The 17,926-nt window shown below is 36.2% G+C and overlaps 1 protein-coding gene across 2 annotated transcripts in view; it reads left to right on the forward strand.

The window, feature by feature from the left end:
* Positions 1–2,328: 2,328 nt before the first annotated feature.
* The window catches only part of rapgef2a (Rap guanine nucleotide exchange factor 2a), a 56,967-nt gene continuing 41,369 nt past the window's right edge, over positions 2,329–17,926 (forward strand). For both annotated transcript variants that reach the window (XM_077204405.1, XM_077204413.1), the window contains exon 1: positions 2,329–3,061. In XM_077204405.1, coding sequence (XP_077060520.1) covers positions 2,978–3,061 — 84 coding nt within the window. In that variant the 5' untranslated portion in view covers positions 2,329–2,977. The remainder of the gene's footprint in view (positions 3,062–17,926) is intronic.

Consider the following 17,926-nt stretch of genomic DNA (forward strand, 5'->3'; position numbering starts at 1 on the left):
AAGACGGGGATAGGGAATTGTTGTTTTCTTGGAAATTATCAGGCTACAACATCGCATTAAATTTTATTTAAAACATTAACATTACATTTTATTTAATGAGTCTTTAAAAAATTTTGTGTCACTTCTAATTTCTTGACAAGTTGGGTTTTTTTTCTCCATATTTTTGCCATAGGCCTATTTGTGTCGATATTTTCCATAATTTGGCTCTAATAATAGCCAATCCTATAAACACACATATTTATTTTACTTATACTTATATAAGGGGACATATGTATTTATATTGTTTTATAACTAATTACTGTAAAATGGCTATGGACTAACGGTCCCTATAACTTTACCCCTAAAAAAACCACGTTTCACTTTTAGAATATTAAAAGATAACTTTATTTATGCTTTTATTGTGTACTGTTTTTGTTTGTTTGTTTTTCTAATTGAGGGAGATTTTGAAGGGTTTTGAATTTAGTTCACTTCTGGGAAGATATTTGTACTACCACAGTTAAATAAATACTGTACAAACATTGTAAATATGATAATGTACATGAGAGATTGCACAGGGGTTCCCATCTTTATCAGCTGAACCCCATTTTAAAATATGTATATTCATTCAAATGTAAATGATTTAATTTGAGTGTCTCCTGTGATTTTTTTTAAAATGAATAAACTTTAATAATAAATAATAATGTTTGGTTCATTTCTGTATATAAATTCTGAATACATTTCTATTTTGTTTTACACATTTTAAAAATGATATAATATTGTTTAAATATATATAATATAATATATGAATTACAATAATAATATGAGTAAATATGTTTTTCATTCATTCGGTATTGCCATTTCTATAACAAGCTCTTGAACTGAATCCAAATTTATTTGTATGACGATTTTTACAAAACAAAAAAGCTTTCTCAAAAAACCAGCTTTACAGAAAAATGCATGTTTCTACATTACAATTTAGTGTAGCCTGTTATCAGACGTGACTGTGTCAAAGTAACAATTCATGCATTTAGCTAGGCTATATATCATTCATTGAGCAGAAAAATTATCTCATTAAAGCAATTATTACAATTTGTGATCATAATGATTACAATAGCCTATTATAGAAAACTGAGCATTGGTGCGTGTTGATTCGGGGTTTGATTAATCTTAAGTCCTCGCAGGAGTTTGTGTCGTCTCTTGACAGGTGTTGGGGCCTTTGTAAGAGGTTGGATCAAACTGGAGCTGAAGTAGGCTAGTCTCTTATGAAACGTGCCTCCCAAGGTGTGACAGAAAAGCAATTTGAAAATAATTTGCGGCATAGCTGCTGCTGTTCATAACATTTGAAGTAAAAGATAATCATATGCATTTCATCTGATATAAATGGAGTACAAGGTTATGAGGTGCATTATGCAAAGTGAATGTTTGGCTAAAGAGATGTGTCATTCTCTAGAGTGTGTCTGAGCCCCAAACATCATCAGGAAGGGTATTCCAGAGTTTATAAGAGCCAAATGCGAACATGTTCTTCCTCCAGTTTAGTGGACTTAGATATCCTAGGTACTGCTAAAAGTCCAGAATTTTGTGACCCTAAACTGAGCGTGATAGATTGTACGGTGATAAAAACCTTCTGCAGTTCCCCCATGGACCTCTAGTCTAGTGTGTTGCGAGCGGCTGTTGGGGACTGTAGACCATAGACATCATGTCTCTATATGATATCTATGCTGTAGACACCCTCAATTAAACCGTTAAACTAATGTAGCCTACAGTTATCTAGCTCGACCTGCCGGTCGTTTTTGGTATTGGTCAATCAGAAGCTTGTGCAAATCTGTCAGCTGGGACATTTTCACTTCTATAGAACTCTCTTACATTCTTAGTAAAATACCATAACAGTAAATTCGATATGAACTATACCTAAACACTTAGGCCTACCAAAGTATAGCTTCAGTAAAAGTTTAAGCATGTTGCTTAAAATGTTCACATCTGGCTAAAATTGTATATTAATATCAGTGCTCAGCACAGGCCTACTACTTAATAAGAACCATAATAATATTAGCCTAAATGAATAACGCTAATAGGCTAATAGATCAAACAAGCATTTTTTTTTTTTTGCTTGCTATGCCGCATATTTCATTGTGCTCCCATGTTTTTAGGTAAATGTAATGCAGCCTACATCTGATTGTTATTATTGCTCCAAATAGTTATAGTATTGGATCAGTTGTGTTTTTCTCTATGTCGGAAATAGGAGACGTTTTCGGGTTTTGTAACGCTCGTTGTTTTCCACTGGTCGCCGCAGTGCAGCATTACCACAGACACAGACCTACCTAAAAGTTTGTCTGAACTTGTTTGTCCACTGGGTGCGCTAGAGGTCGGCCATTTAATGTCTTGCTTCAACTCTTGTGAATCACTGCGTTGTCACCGGTCCAGTTTCACCCCGCCTGCCAGTCTGTCCGGTCCGGTGTCCGTCACACAGTCGCTATGTATGGACGCACGTCAATTTGTTAAACTTCTCCAACTTGGATTATAGGACGTTTAGTATCGGCTTTTGCCAGACGCGGAGTGATGAACAGCAACCCCGAAACAACAGAGTTTACCCCTGTATATCCGTGAACCTCTATCCGGACACAAGACAATGCTCAGACGTTTGTGGCAGTGTTTAGTTGCTGTATAGTTGTTTCAAGTTACTCGGCAAAAACGGGATTCTGTTACCCTGTCGTCTTTAAGCTCTCATTGGAAAGATATTATCGAACGCCGTAAACTTTTAAAGGTGCAGCTGCTAAATATTTGCCCCCATGTACGCCGCTGCTGCGAGGACCTACTGTTACCCCTGGTTCGAATAACGTTACAACTCCAGCCCGGGGCTCGGAAACTGGCCCACTTTGAGATATTTTTGTCTTTTAGAGAACGTATGGGGTTTTACAAATGACGGCTCTGCTTAAAATGAGTCGGAAGCGTTAGGGGAAATGTACGAGGTTTGACAACGGAGATCTTTTGTTACATGTGAATGCACGCGGACAGAATGGCGTCATATGTGGACAATAGTTTTCGGCACGCGATCATGAAGAATCCTGCCGACAGGACGCAACAGGTAAGAGACAACAACTGTACCAATGCTGCCTAGACATAGCCTGTATGTGACTATTTACTTAGTTTGCTGCTACACAACAGCCATAATGTCCATCCTTGTTTTGGGAAACTGTTGAATTTCCAAATAAAGCATTGCATACAACTCAAACTGACTTAGGTCTCAAGACAAGAGGGTATAACGTTAGGTATAACCCAAGCGGGTAACGTTTAAAGGGTTATACTGCTTAAACTGACTTACAAGTATCCGTAATTCGGTTTATACAACTAGAGAAAGATAAACCTTTTCTAGTTGTATAAACCGATTTATTAATTGGGACGTTTTAAGTCAGCTTGAGTTGTAAACCTTTTTTCTAGGAGAGTTTAACGTTACACAACTCAAACTGACTTAAAACGTATCAATTCAAGACAACGGTTTATACTACTAGAAAACCGTTTTTACAACTCAAGCTGAATTACAGCATTTTAGTAGTCTGTTTCATACTACAAAAACTGTTTACAAAATCCCAGCTGATTTAAGAAAGAGTTTTCCCTGATTTTACAGACAAGGATTAAGTCTAGTCCTAGAGTATGCATGTTTGAGCTATTTTAACTTAAAGCTACTTGCATGACATATTTCAAAACATGTCAGTGCCATTGTTTTGAATCAAGATGCACACCAGTAATGTTTTTTTTTCTAAGAAGCTTGTAAAAGCTACTTAAATGCCCTAATTGAACCAGTGCCTAATACTGACTTAGTCTTGCACTATCTGTGAAAGCAGGCTCAAACTGACTTAATGGCCTGGTTTCACTGATAAGGTTTAGATTAAGCCAGGATTAGTTGTTAGTTTAATTAGGACATCTAAGTAGTTTTTATAAACATGCCTTTAAAAAACATTACTGATGTGCATCTTTAGACAAAATAATGGCACTGACATTTTAAGATATGTCAGTGCAACTTGCTTTGAGTTAAAACGGCTCAAACATTCATTTTAGTCTGGGACTAGTTTAAGCCTTTTTTGTGAAGGGGGGGGGTTAAACGGCTTGGAAATTGTTTCTGTAAAGATTTATACAAAAGCTGCCTAAAATCGCTTAAACGTCGAGGAAACATTTTATACAACTCAATAGTCAAGGTGACTTAATTGTTGCATTTATACATTGTAAATCAGCTTGAGTTGTATAAGCAGTTGTAGACATTTTTAAACACAGTTGACTTAAAATGTCTTAATGAAACAGTGTCTCCATCACATAGTGGGCTCAGAAGTGGATACATTGTTTAATTTAGACCTGCTAGTTTAAAGGCGCCAAGAGCTCCAGTTCTACCTTTTTTGGGGGGGATTGCGGTGTCCCTGTAGTATGTAACCAAAACGACGTCAAGCGACTTACTGTTTTGTTCCACATCTATGCTCAGTTTTGTAATTAGAGCCCAGTTTTTTTTTAAAGCATTTCTTAATATAGTCACACTCTTCAGGCTTGTTGCTGTGGTATTTTAGAAGCATATTACTCATCCGTCGGAAGGGAGTATTTCCTCACCATGACCTGAAGTCCTAACTAGATCATCCTCATTTTAACCAGCTGCAAAAATTAAATGTCACAGCACCATTTAGCCCCGGACCACAAGCTCATTAGAGTTTCAGCTCTGTAAACTACCAGCATTGTTTGAATATCTGAGCACACTGAACCTCCTATCTGTGGCCACGTAAAACTACATTTGTGTTCTGTGTGTGGGACATTTGGCTTGTGAGTTTTCAGCCCTGGAATTTAATGAATCAAAAGAATGTGAGGAATGTATTTTATAGTATTGGCTCTTCAATTCCAGGCCCCTGTGTGCTGCTTTAAAGACATAAAGCAGTTCCTTAAGGATTTCATATTTTGCTCATAATTAGTGTGATATGTTCTAAGTAGGGCTGGGCGATATGGCCAAAAAATCATATCTCTGTATTTTTTGGTTAAATGGCGATATATATCTCGGTACTTTCTACGTTTTTCTATTTGGATAAAGAAAATATAGGCCTATTTATTAAAAAAAAAAAATTTCACATCCTGCTCAATGATATCCAAACAATGTTGATATTGAAGGATATGGAAACAAATAGGGAATGTAATGTAGGCTATGCAATATATTATGTGCAAAAAGGTGGTTAAAATCACATTACATTCTAACTTTGTAAAATTACAAACTAAATAATGCTTTTGTTTTTAAAAATGACTAAAGGCTAAACTAAAAATGAAAATAAAAACAAAAGCACAAACTAATTATATTAGCCTGCATTTTATTACCCCATTATAATGGTCACTTTCATAAAAATATACTTGTAGGTTTAAAATTCCACATATGGCACATTTATTGTCTACAACAACAAATATTTTAGTAATATGTATTTTAGTCAGAATTATTGCGCTACTGTGCTCGTCTGTTTAGCGCGCATGAGCGCGGCGGCGGCGCCCGCTCACGGAAGCTTGAATTTTAGCGGAGATTCATTTGCAGAAGCTCGTCCTCTCCTGACAGTGAAATGGACATATTTGTTTGATTTGTTTGAACATTTACAGATGGAGAATATACCTGTGAAATGTAAGTTAAGCACTGAGGAAAGCACCACGTCTCAAACGCATTAAACAGCGCCAGTATTTATTTTTCAGTCACTAACAGTAGTCTATCTGTCCGAGCATCTGACAGGGCAAGCTGCTTTAAACTTGTTAACTATCTTACCAGTTATTTTGAAGCGCTTAATAAGCTTGCTTGTGTCGTGCTTAGGACAAATTGTACTGTTCTTTCACTGCAGGAGCTCACACTATTTTTCAGATCGTATCAAACTGCTGTATCGATATAAACGGTATTGCCTCATTCTATATCGTGGGGGCAAAAATATCGATATATTGTACAAACTCAATATACCGCCCAGCCCTAGTTCTAAGCTCCAATATGAAACCTCTGTAACTAAGGAAGGTTTACGGATCAGACCCTGGGACCTCTGACTCCCAGAGGTCTCAAGCTGAGAGAAACCCAAAAGCCACTGTTTGAATATGTGCTAGTGACAGTTGGCCCAGTGTGAAATAAATGAAGAGATAAGCACCTTCTTAACACATTATTGCAGCTTTGATGTTGTATACTAACTTTTGCATAATTAAATAATTACATTGTGCCTCTCGCTGCAACCTATTAGTTAAAAATGTGGGCAAGCAACCAAAAAGTTGTGTTTAAATATGGCAGGAATTGATCCATGAGCTATTACCACTGTGTGCTTTAGCAAGTAACTCCCAGTATCCAGTGGGCTTTTTCATTAAATAGTGTTTTGTAAGTCACCTTGGATTAGTGTCAGCTGAATGATAAATTAGGGTAGTCCACAAGCTGGTAGGTTTTTCAGATGGTTATTAATGTTAATCTGATTACCATGTTAAAGTAGTGTTTTGGTCAAGGACCAGGATGGGTTAGTGTATGCCTATAAACTAGGGTTGTAACGAGATCGTTAGGCAATATCAAGATATCGCAATATAAAATTGCAAAGATAAAGAAACGTTTGGGTAAATGATAAGATTTGTGATATATAGTTAGTTTTATCCAAGGCTCAGCTTACTGTATTTATTAGGCCTCATTCACGCAAAAATATAAATTCTCACCCTCGTGTTGTTTCAAACCTATACGATTTTACTTCCAAACATATGAAGATATTTTTTATGAAGATTTTGTATGAGAGATTTTGGTCCCTTGATTTAAAGTCTGTTCCTCTAAAACTTAAAAGATCCAAAAATGTAATAAAGGCATCATAAAAATAATCAAACGAGTGGTCTAATCCAAGTACGGGGGTACGATTTGTCACTCTAAATACGCAAAAACCTGGTGACGCTTCTGTGCACGCGCAGTCCTCTAATCAAGCAACAGCAAAAGAAGCGGAGTTCGACCAATTATAGCGCTGGGTTCATTCCCCAAATATCAGGCGGGGATGATTGACAGATGCGGCCTACTATCATTAAAAAGAGACTGAGAATCGACAGCAATAGAGAATCCCGCTCGATCTTCTTCCACTCCCGCGGCCCGCCGTCAGGCTGGGTTGGATGTGGAAATTTGAAATATTGTTTTTAGTTAACTTAATCTGGATTTGATGATCACACGGGAGTGATCGCATGGATTATTTTAAAATACACCGTCATTCATGGTCACTCAGATAAAATTAAAATCGCTGTGGCTTAGTGATTGTGAAAGTTCTGTGGATTACTGATAAAAGTGAGTCTGGAGAAACAGGCGTTTATTTATTCATTGTCAGTGTTCAGAAACGTAGCCTGCATGTGTTACATTATTGTGTTAATAATAACTGAAGTAGGCCTAATTATGTTACATAATTATTTTGTATGAAAACTAGCGCATTAGTTACTTATGGATTAAAAAGTAGCCTACCGTTGTATCAGTGCTGCGCGAGCTCTCTCTCACAAACACAGACCGTGCGCACAGAGAGAGAGAAGATAATTGTAAATTGACGGGCTAAGTTTAAATTTTGTTTTGGTTGTTTTTTTCTGTCAAAATGTCAGAAAGCATTTTGTATTATCCATCCGTGTTTTTAAAATTCGTTAAAAGACAGACGTTTTACTGTTAACACAGCCCCATATTTCGGATTCATCTAAACTTATACTTGATATTCTTTTTAGAACAAGTGATTCGTTTTGCTATTATTGGTCATGTGACAGGACTCCTGTCTATTCATTGTCAACTATTTTCTAGAAATATGTTTGTATTGGCTAACGTTTATTCAGCTAATGCGTGTCCTGTTTAAAATGTGCAATGTTCAAATGCAAAGACTGCACGTCACAAATAAAAGTCCTTTTTTCTGTGTGATTTAGTATCATATTTGGATATTGGAATAATAAATCATTCAGGGTTCTCAAGTTTTATCAAAACCTCGGAGTGAGATCACATACGGTTAGGGGAGGAGCCCTAATGAAGCCCCGCCCCCCAATTTTACCCATTGTTCATAATTAACCAGCACAAATTGAAATTATAACAATTGGTAAATCTGATAAATGACAGAGCAATTCATCACATCAAAAATACTCTTTAATGTTATATTTCAAAATTTCAAATATACAAAAATTACAAAGATATAACAAATTGCTCCAAACAGTTTGGAAAAACAAATCTTTTTTGCATTTTGAATGTGTCTAGTCGAAATGGTATAATGATTTATTGTGTGGTGGGACATTGTGAACAAATGGACATATTAGAGTATTAAGGTGTGTGTGTGTGTGTACACAAGAGTACACAATCCAGCTTATGAAATGTGTTTTGTGTTGTAAGTCATTGTTGCACATTTTGATGTCTTGCAACCTTTTTAGGGGGCTTACCCTTTGGTGCCCAGAATGATAAAATATATTTTTGCTTTTTCCCTGACATCTTTGAAAAATACAAATGCAATGGCAATGATATTAATGTATGTTTTGACAGGATAAAAAATATTACCCAGAGCACTCTGCTTTAATACATGTAGCCTTAATGTAACTATAAAGACTATTAATACAGTATAATATATCATTTAAAATAAAATGAAGAAATACATCTTCATTCCTTCCCATACCCACTAACATTTCCCTTAGTTTCAGATAACGTAAGCTAGCCAAAGCTAGAGTTTTTGACTGCATCAATAATAACATACTATGGGCTATATATTAAAAGTTCTAGCCTAAAAATGTTAGACGAGCTTTCTTACAATTTACCTTCTCCATCACGGCGTGTGTTCGCACAATGTTGTTTGTTACCTAGTAACGAACGTACGGTGGCCGAGAATGTTCCGTCAACTTCTGTGTGTTCACGTATCTATTATTCCTAGTTACGAACGCAATCTGGCCGAGATGCGTGCTGGCGGCAGGAAACTTCACTTTGTGTGCATGCGCCTCGTATACAACGTTATATATAAAGCTTGCAGGACAACTTGGTTGGCATTGGCTTTTCAGCGTGAGAAATACACGGTGTAGCGTGTGAACTGGTTGAATTGCGTGTGTCTCACGGCCAATGCGTGAACCCTGTAAATTAAGTAGCCTATCTTAAATGTACACATCTATTTTTTATTTATTATTATTATTTTTTTTTTATCAGCTGTTTTCTTGTTTTTTTTATTTTAGACTAGTTGTTGACCAGCACATATTACATGCTTTTTTGTAAAGCAATGCAATATTAATCATGAATAAAAAATGGTTTTGAGCAGTATTGAATTTTTGGACTTTCACTGCAATAATTGCTAGCTAAATTTTACAACTTTAGAAGTTAAAACTAGAATTATGAAGATAGGAATGTGTTTGTGTGTGTCTTGCATTGCCAAGGTGATGCTACTCAAATTTTTTTTACAAGGTTGGCAGGTCTGATACTGTAGTAAACACGGACGTTCAAATGCTTGAGTGGTGTGCAAAATCAACATGATTTATTCTTCTGTTGTCTGCATGAACATATCAGTTTGCTTTCTCGTGTCACTAGCTGTATGCTACTTTGCTGCATAACGAATGCATAAAAGCAACAATAAACTAATGCAAATAGGTGGCAACAATTGGGACATCAAACACTTCCGTGTGCTCTAAAATGCTGGGTCCTGATAATAATAAAATAATAACAATATTATTATTTGAATGATAATAAAGTAGCAATAATAATAATAATAATTAAAAAACTTTCTTCTTTATTTTGGCAGTTCAATTAATAAAATTATATTTTTACATAGTCTTTTGGCTTATAATTTTACTTCAAAGGATGTATGGTGGTTTCCCAACATAGCTCATTTCTGAGGCCCTGTTTACACCTGGTATTATGCATTTTGGTTGATTGGATCACAAGTGGACTGTGCTAAATGGAGGTGTCAACGGGGTCTAAAATATTTTGAGCTTGTCGACTTCCAACCACTTCCAGCAGTAGTCGGAAATGCATTGACCGGATTGCTTTGGCTCATGTGGTCGAATGTGTTCAAACAGCCACAAAAGACTCTCCGCCTACTGACCTAATGTGTAAACATCATGGGAAGCGCACTAACCAGACAGGATTTAAACTTTGTTGGCTGAAGGCCAAATTTGGTTTTAAGAAGAAAAACGTACTAAGCACTCTCTAACCATTCCTGATTTCTAAAATGCACTCACAGCGATTGGCATGGTCTTGTGGCTATCAGAGCAGAAACGAAAGCTGCTGCTCTGTATGTTTTTATCTGTCATCTCCAGCCGCTTTCATATAAATTGTGCAAGATTATTTTGTCCATTAGATCGAAAGATTAGAAAAAGCCCATATATTTTCTCACACATAGACACTCCCCTCTAAGCCACGACAGAAGTGGTTGAAAGTGGACAAAATTGATGGATTAAAACACCAGGTGTAAACGAATATGTCTCCCTCATCTAGCCTACTTGTGATCCGATTGAACAAAACGCATCTTGATACCTAGGGCTGGTCCGAATACCATTTTTTGAGCTTCGAAGCTTCGGTAGTAATGAACATCGAATATTCGAAGCTTCGGAATCTCTATAGCCTATGTCTGTCTGTCCGTTTGCATTTTGATTATTTCGAGTACCGTTCATCCAAACGACTTTACAAGGGAGTGCACGTATTTGGTGCAATATAGATAGACAGGCGAGATTGTTGCAATATAGATGGACAGGCGAGACGTGACACGTTCATAATAAATAATAATAAACTTTTAATAAACTACAGTACAGCCCAAGCGGGAAGCGGTGCGCCTCACGCGAGCAGAGCTTATATGCTCCGAGAACGGACACTGCAAAACACACACACACAGGTCTGTTAACTTAAGCAATATTTTTTAATAAGGTAGTCTAATATTTTTCTCACTAACAAATAACTGACAAAGTAGGGTAGATTTAAATCATAGATATAAATACTAGATGTCACCTTGGCTACGGCAGTTCATTGGAATGAATGCGTCAATAGAGCCGCCATCTTGAAACAGGGGAGCTCCTTATCAGCGTCAATGTAGGAAAAGGTCTAACGGAAATAAAATCACCATAAATCGTCATGAATGCGATTTTCTAGTTGTTTTGGTTTGTTCCAACGGTCAGACATGTATTTATTATAGAGTCCAGAGAATTTTTTTTAAATTCACAATCTTGTGGAATGTAATCCCTTGCTGTCTGGTTTTTAGATTTCGTTCGTGTGAACATCCATACACAGCACAAAAGTCTGGCATCATCCATGAATTCAGCGTTACCTAGCTACTTCCTATGACAAGACCCCTGTTCCAAAATGGTGGCGGGTTTGACGCATGCTTAGAACCCCAAGGCGACATCTAGTGTTTATATCTATGGATTTAAATAAAGAAGCGGCGCACGCGCCTCACGCGAGCAGGGATTATGCTCCGTGAACGGACACTGCACTAGTGATATCACACACACACACACACACACACACACACACACACACACACACACACACACACACACACACACACACACACACACACACACACACACACACACACACACACACACACACACACACACACACACACACACACACACACAGGTCTTTTAACTTAAGCAATATTTTTAATAAGGTATTAGTCCGGGGGTAGGCAAGTTCGGTCCTAGAGAGCCGCTGTCCTGCAGAGTTTGGCTCCAACACTGAAAAAAATCCTCACCTGCCTATAGCCTTAGTAATCCTGAAGACATTGATTAGCTTGTTCAGGTGTGTTTAATTAGGGTTGGAGCTAAATTCTGCAGGACAGCGGCTCTCTAGGACCAAACTTGCCTACCCCTGGTATAGTCTTATAATATTTTTCTCACTGACAAAGTAGTGTAGATTTAAATAAAGAAGCGGCGCGCGCGCCTCATATGCTCCGAGAACGGACACTGCACTATACAAAACACACGCACACAGGTCTTTTAACTAAAGCGATATTTCTAATGACATATAGTCTTATAATATTTTTCTCACTGACAAAGTAGCCTAGGGTAGATTTAAATAAATAAAAACGAAATTTAAATAAATAAAAACAAAATTTAAATAAATAAAAAAATAAAAAACAATTTAAATAAATAAAAACGAAATTTAAATAAATAATAACAAAATTTAAATATAGAAAAACGAAATTTAAATAAAGAAAAACAAAATTGTTATGTGACGTCCCAGTAAAATCTCAAAGTCTCCTATATTTCGCAGTAGATTAATTTAGATTGATAATAACGGGTAAAAAGGATAATACATTTTGTTTGTATTTTTCTATTTTCCACAATGTCAAAGCAACGCAGTTTAACCCAATGCACTTCTGTCCATACAAACTCCGCTGTTCTGCGCTCTAGCCAGAGAATACTCCCGTTGCAGGAACACTTTTAGTAGTCCAAGAAGCAGCAAATATATTTATTAAGTAGCTATAACGAAGTTATATGTTGAGTATTATATTTCACCAGATTTTATAGTGTAAAATATTTTCAATCGCGAATGAGAACCGTTTCGAGGGGGATGCCAGGTGTGCAAAAAAAAAAAAGATGAATATTGGAATTTCACATTTTCAAATCGAATACCAACCCACCGAACGAATATTCCAATATTCGGATATTCGGGTCCAGCCCTACTTGATACCATGTCATACAGTTAAAGTTGTGATGAAATGGATGTAGCAACATATCTTGTGACGTACATCCGTGTGTAATATATCAAATACCTCAAATATGAGGTAGTATAGTTCTTATAAAGTTTTAGTATATCCTCAGAGTAGTGGTGTAGCACAGCAGAAGTGGGAGGAAGGACAGCACAGATTATACAATAATTACATAAGCTGCCATACGTATTTAATGTAGGCCTAGTAGTTCTCCATTGAGAACAAGCTTGCAACATTGGCTTATTTTATTTTTAGCAATTTCCCAATTTCTTTTTTATTGTTTGTTTACTATAAGCATTTGCACAGATGCCATGTTGTAGTTGGTGTATAGTAGTCATGGCCTCAAGTGTGGCACAGGTGAAAGTTTTATTCAATACTTAATACTAATACATAATGATAGTATTAAATACAGCTTTGTATAATTTTGTACAAGTATAAAAAATAACTGACTATAACAAGATCTTAGATCACATTATAATCAATTGTCTGGCTTTTACATCTTCTCAATCTCATGTTTTTTTCTCTCTCAGTCTGCACTTTTTCACTTGCTCATATATATATATATATATATATATATATATATATATATATATATATATAAATTTTTTTTTTTTTCAGTCTCGTATATGGTTGCCAGTTCCCCACAATGAGACCGGAAAGCCACACTGAACCTTACTTCTGATTGTGTTTCTGCACAAAATTCTCATGTATGTGGTGTGTGTGTGGGCACATGTGTAAAATGTGTTTGTGTGCCGTTTAGCTCAAGATTGTATCCATTTGTGAACATTTCAGGATATTAAAGCTTTGGTCTCACCAGAGACCATTCTCTCCTCTGTTGTGCAACCAATTGTCTTCGTTCCCTGGCCAGTTATTAATTTTATAAGCCTGTTACGTCCATGAGCACACACATACTAGAGAATCTGTGTACACAACGGGTTCTTTGGAGTTTTAAGGTGTTACTTTCCCCTGTATTGACCCTTGCCTTTGTATGCTTGCTGCTGAGAGAGCAACAGGAAAAGAACAGAAGAATGAGATGTACTGAGATAGGAGAGGAGTAGAAGAATGAGAGGAAGAGGGAACAAGAGAGACCAACAGAAAAGAGAAAACAACTTAATTGTGGTTGCAAGTTCTAGACACTAAACTAAGTCTTTAAAGGGGTCCTTTTATGCCCTTTTATGAATTCTTGATTTTGTTTTTTTGGGGGTATATGTTACCATTCTTGATTATTCAAAAATGCATTTATTTTTCATATATTTTACACTACATCCCCAGTCCCATTATTACTCCCCAGTCTGGGTCAAATACATAGTTTTCGATGAAGCCCCTCCTTCTGAAATACAAAATGTGCTGGGATTGGTTAGCTGGCCCAGTGTGTTGTGATTGGCATCACAAAATCATGGATCATTTTCCTAAGGGGCGGTGAACAAAGCAAGTGCTTAAAGCTAAAGTAAACACTACATCAACAATACTGTAATGTTTTTTAACAGGCTTTGCCCTTCATTTACATCATAGCAACTACATAAAACTTATAATTGGAACTTTTCATAGAAAACAACTACAAAAAATAAGACATAGGCTACTTACAAGTTGATTAGAGGACCGCAATGGAAATAAGCCTTTGTTTTTTTTGTGTATCTTATCCTCAACAGTTTTTGAAATTATGTATGATCTGTCTTTGTAAAAATTTTCTTTTTCAATATTGTCTAATAAATCAATCAATCAGTCAAGTTGTGATCCATAAACAACAGATAGCCTAGTCCCGACAAAATTGGAACGGCTACATCTTTCATGAGAAGCTTTTGTGCATTGTACTCTCTGTCTGCCGTTATCCGTAAAATGTGCGAAAATATGACACAGACAAACATATTTAAAATAAATTTTAAAATAAATTTTAACACCACTAAGTTCGTCAGCCTTAGGACAAACTTTTTCCGGGGTGGAATAACACGATTCATCTTCTCTAGGACAGCTCAACCAGGCCTCGCCAACTTTTTTTGCGTATTCCGATAAAAAAAATTTTGCGCATTCATTTAGATGTTATTTAAATACATATTAAATATGGCCTGTGGAGGAAGAATAAAAAATAAATAAATTGATTTAAAAGAACATTTCACATCATCACTTGTCACAGTGCAACCCAGTTCATTTTCTCACTTACAATTTTTAATACAATTTAAAATATTAAGTGTAAAATAAAAAATGCTTTCTAAACCGCCACTGAATTATTTATTTATATAATAAATATCATATTTACTTATTTGATGCTGTAGTAGTTGGACTGAGAGGCATAGTCTAATTGTGTGTTGATGTTGTTGGTTCAGCTTGTAAAAGCTTTATCCTGTCCATACGTTTTCTTATATTGTCTAATTTAATATTGCCAAATTGCCAGTTTCGTAAAGGTTCTTCCTAAATTAAATTAATCTATTCCATATTTTCTTTTTTGTTGTAAATAAAGTTGTTTCTGTTTATATGCTCAAGAAAAACATGTTGTATATGTACGTCAATGTTGAACAAATAAAACCTGTCCAAAAATGATTTTGATACACCTGCTTGAGAGCTTACCAGCTGTTACCATTGTGCCATAATTATGACTACCGGTACATTTCTTCCATTTACCAAAAATTGTGCCACGCACAAATGCTACCCACACAGATCTCATAATTATTTTCCTCTGAACCATAAAAGTGCCATGTTTCATCTGCATGATGATTAAATGCGAGACATCTGTTTGTCTGGGTTTGCTAAATCATTTGAGCTTGCTGATGTTTTGGAAACGCATCAAATCTAAAAAAAGGAAAGAAAATTTTTTCTGCACGGATCACTTTTGGTCCATTATGGTCATTTTAGGCTTTGTTATGAGGCTCGGTGAATGTTGAGAACAGACAGCAGGAAGGTTTTGAAGAATTTGAGCTCTCCAATGATCCAATGTCTGTTCTGAATATACTGATTTTTGTGTTTCACCTACAGTTGTTAAAACGCTGATTTGTTTGTATCACAAAATGTAAAATTTTGTAGTGAATATGTTTGATATTGTGAGGTGATAGGGAAAGAACAATGTTTATACTATCTAATTTTACTTTGGCATTGTGTGAAAAAAATGGACTTTGGAACGGATTTGCATGCTTCCGAAATGCATTAGCCTTGCAGTTTCATAACAATGGGTTCATTTCCTCCCTACTGCCTGTTTTTGTGTTGTAGCAAATCAGCCATTAGCGAGTGAGACCTTCTGAAATGCCTTTTTGAGAAACGCAGAATCACATGTTGTTTGAGTTTTAAATAGAAAAAAAAAACACTTCTTCTTTTATCTTTTGCACATATCACAAGATTGAATTTAAAACCTCTTGATTGGCCACTAAATATAAATGATGTAAATGGCTATTGTAATTGCTACTGAAAATAATGGCTAATTATTAGTTTTACCTGTGTCTAACCTTTTTTGCATCCTTATATACAGTAGGGCTGGGGGGGGAAATGGATTCATATGAATTGCAATTGTCTTCAACCGATTCGATTCTATTCACAAATTTCAAATATCGATTTTCTAAAGTGTTACACTTCTTTAACTTTGCAGTACTACTTTTGAGAAAAAAAAGTAGTAAACTATTGACACGTTAGAGTGTTAGTAATCACAATAAGCCGCGAAAAGGACTCAATGCGGTGTTCCCGCTGACGGACAGAGATGAAGCTCGAGCACAGATGCCGCCTCTCAGATGCATGCGATGGCAAATTCAGTTCTCTTTCACAGCTTATTGCAGCTAAATACACACATTTATTTTCAAAATGCACATCATGTTGAGTATTCACATAAACGCAGTCTGTTATGTCCTGCACGAATGTAAAAAGTCGGGAGCAAATTAGATCTGTAATCCCACCAAATACGTTCATTCTTAAAGTCCCCGTGAACCGGAAGTTGCAAACAACTTTTCTCCAGTGTTGTGATGCGTTTCCAAGTGAAACAGAATATTGAATTGAGGGAAGAGTTTTTCTTTAGCGCACCTCCTTACCATCCCTCGCTCATAGCAGACTGACGGTTGGAGGGGAGTAGTTAAGGATATTCAACCCAAGCCATCAAACTGACGTCAGAGCGGAAGCAAATGTTCAGATTTTGATTAAAGTTTACCACGACAAACTCATTTTTTTCTGTTTATTAACTTGCCCGGGTTAATTGTTCACCACAAGACTAGTAATTTCTGCTAACAAAGTAAATGGGGTACATTTTGATTTCATGATGACTTTTAAGGGACAGCAGCCTCATAAACTGTTGCTGTCTGTTTCATTAATGTTAATTAAAATAAAAAAAACTCTTTTGACCGAATCAGTTTTGTATTTTTAATGTGAATCAGTTTATATTTAATTCATACAGTGAAGACTAGTGTATTCCATATTTGTGTATTATTTCTTACTACATGTTAAATAAACCTTGGCTACTGTACTTGAAAAACTTTTTATACGAAAAAAGACCCACAATGGCTTCTCCTACTGCAGCAAATTGCATTTTTCTTAGTGATATTTGTCCCCAGTTTATCAGGGAATGACGATTTTGTTTTCTTCGACTCGCTGGATTGAAACAATGCTTTATTCACAAATGTTTTATACAATATTACAATTTTGCGCACAAGTTAAGTTCGCAACTTTGGATGGAAACATAGCAAATGTTGCGTGCTGAGCAATATGCCCTGTATTGGCTCAGAGCTTATGAATATCCAGTTCTGAAGGACACCTCACATAAACTTAATAGAAAAAAAGCATTGCTAGATGGGTTGGAAATGTTTATATTTGAGACTGGGGCCAAATTCTCAGCTGTGATCCATTTATTCTTTTTCCAGAACTTTGGTGACATCATTAAGGTCAGGGGTGAAGCTGAATTGGATTATTTTTAGTCAAGGATGTTTCCGTTTTTACCCAAGCTAGGCCCATTGAGCATGTGAGGGGGAGTGAGAGTCATTTCTCTGATCCTAACATGTTTTTCTGTTCCTCTCCCCTTTATGGAAGTGATGTGTCAGAGCTGATAAGTGCTTTAGTACACATTACTGTATTAATAATAATGTCTTATCAGCTTTTCCTCTTCTCCTTGCATGTTATTCTCAATCCTGTGCATTAATCAGCACTGATAAACCAACTCCTTACTTGTCAAAATGTGGGCACAGACACATTACACGTTTAAGCAGAATGACTGCTTAGTCTACTGTAGTCTTTTTAATAATGCATGTTTAGTCAAATTAAAAGTGGGCTAATAGCAGGAGTGTGAAGGCGGTTGTTTTCATTACTTAATTAAGTATGACTCACTTTAAGTGTGGGATCTAGATGTTTCAGAG

The sequence above is a fragment of the Siphateles boraxobius genome, unplaced genomic scaffold (genome assembly GCF_051911475.1).
Source record: "Siphateles boraxobius isolate OS27281-9 unplaced genomic scaffold, OSU_SipBor_1 119, whole genome shotgun sequence".
In the NCBI taxonomy this organism is placed as follows: domain Eukaryota; kingdom Metazoa; phylum Chordata; class Actinopteri; order Cypriniformes; family Leuciscidae; genus Siphateles; species Siphateles boraxobius.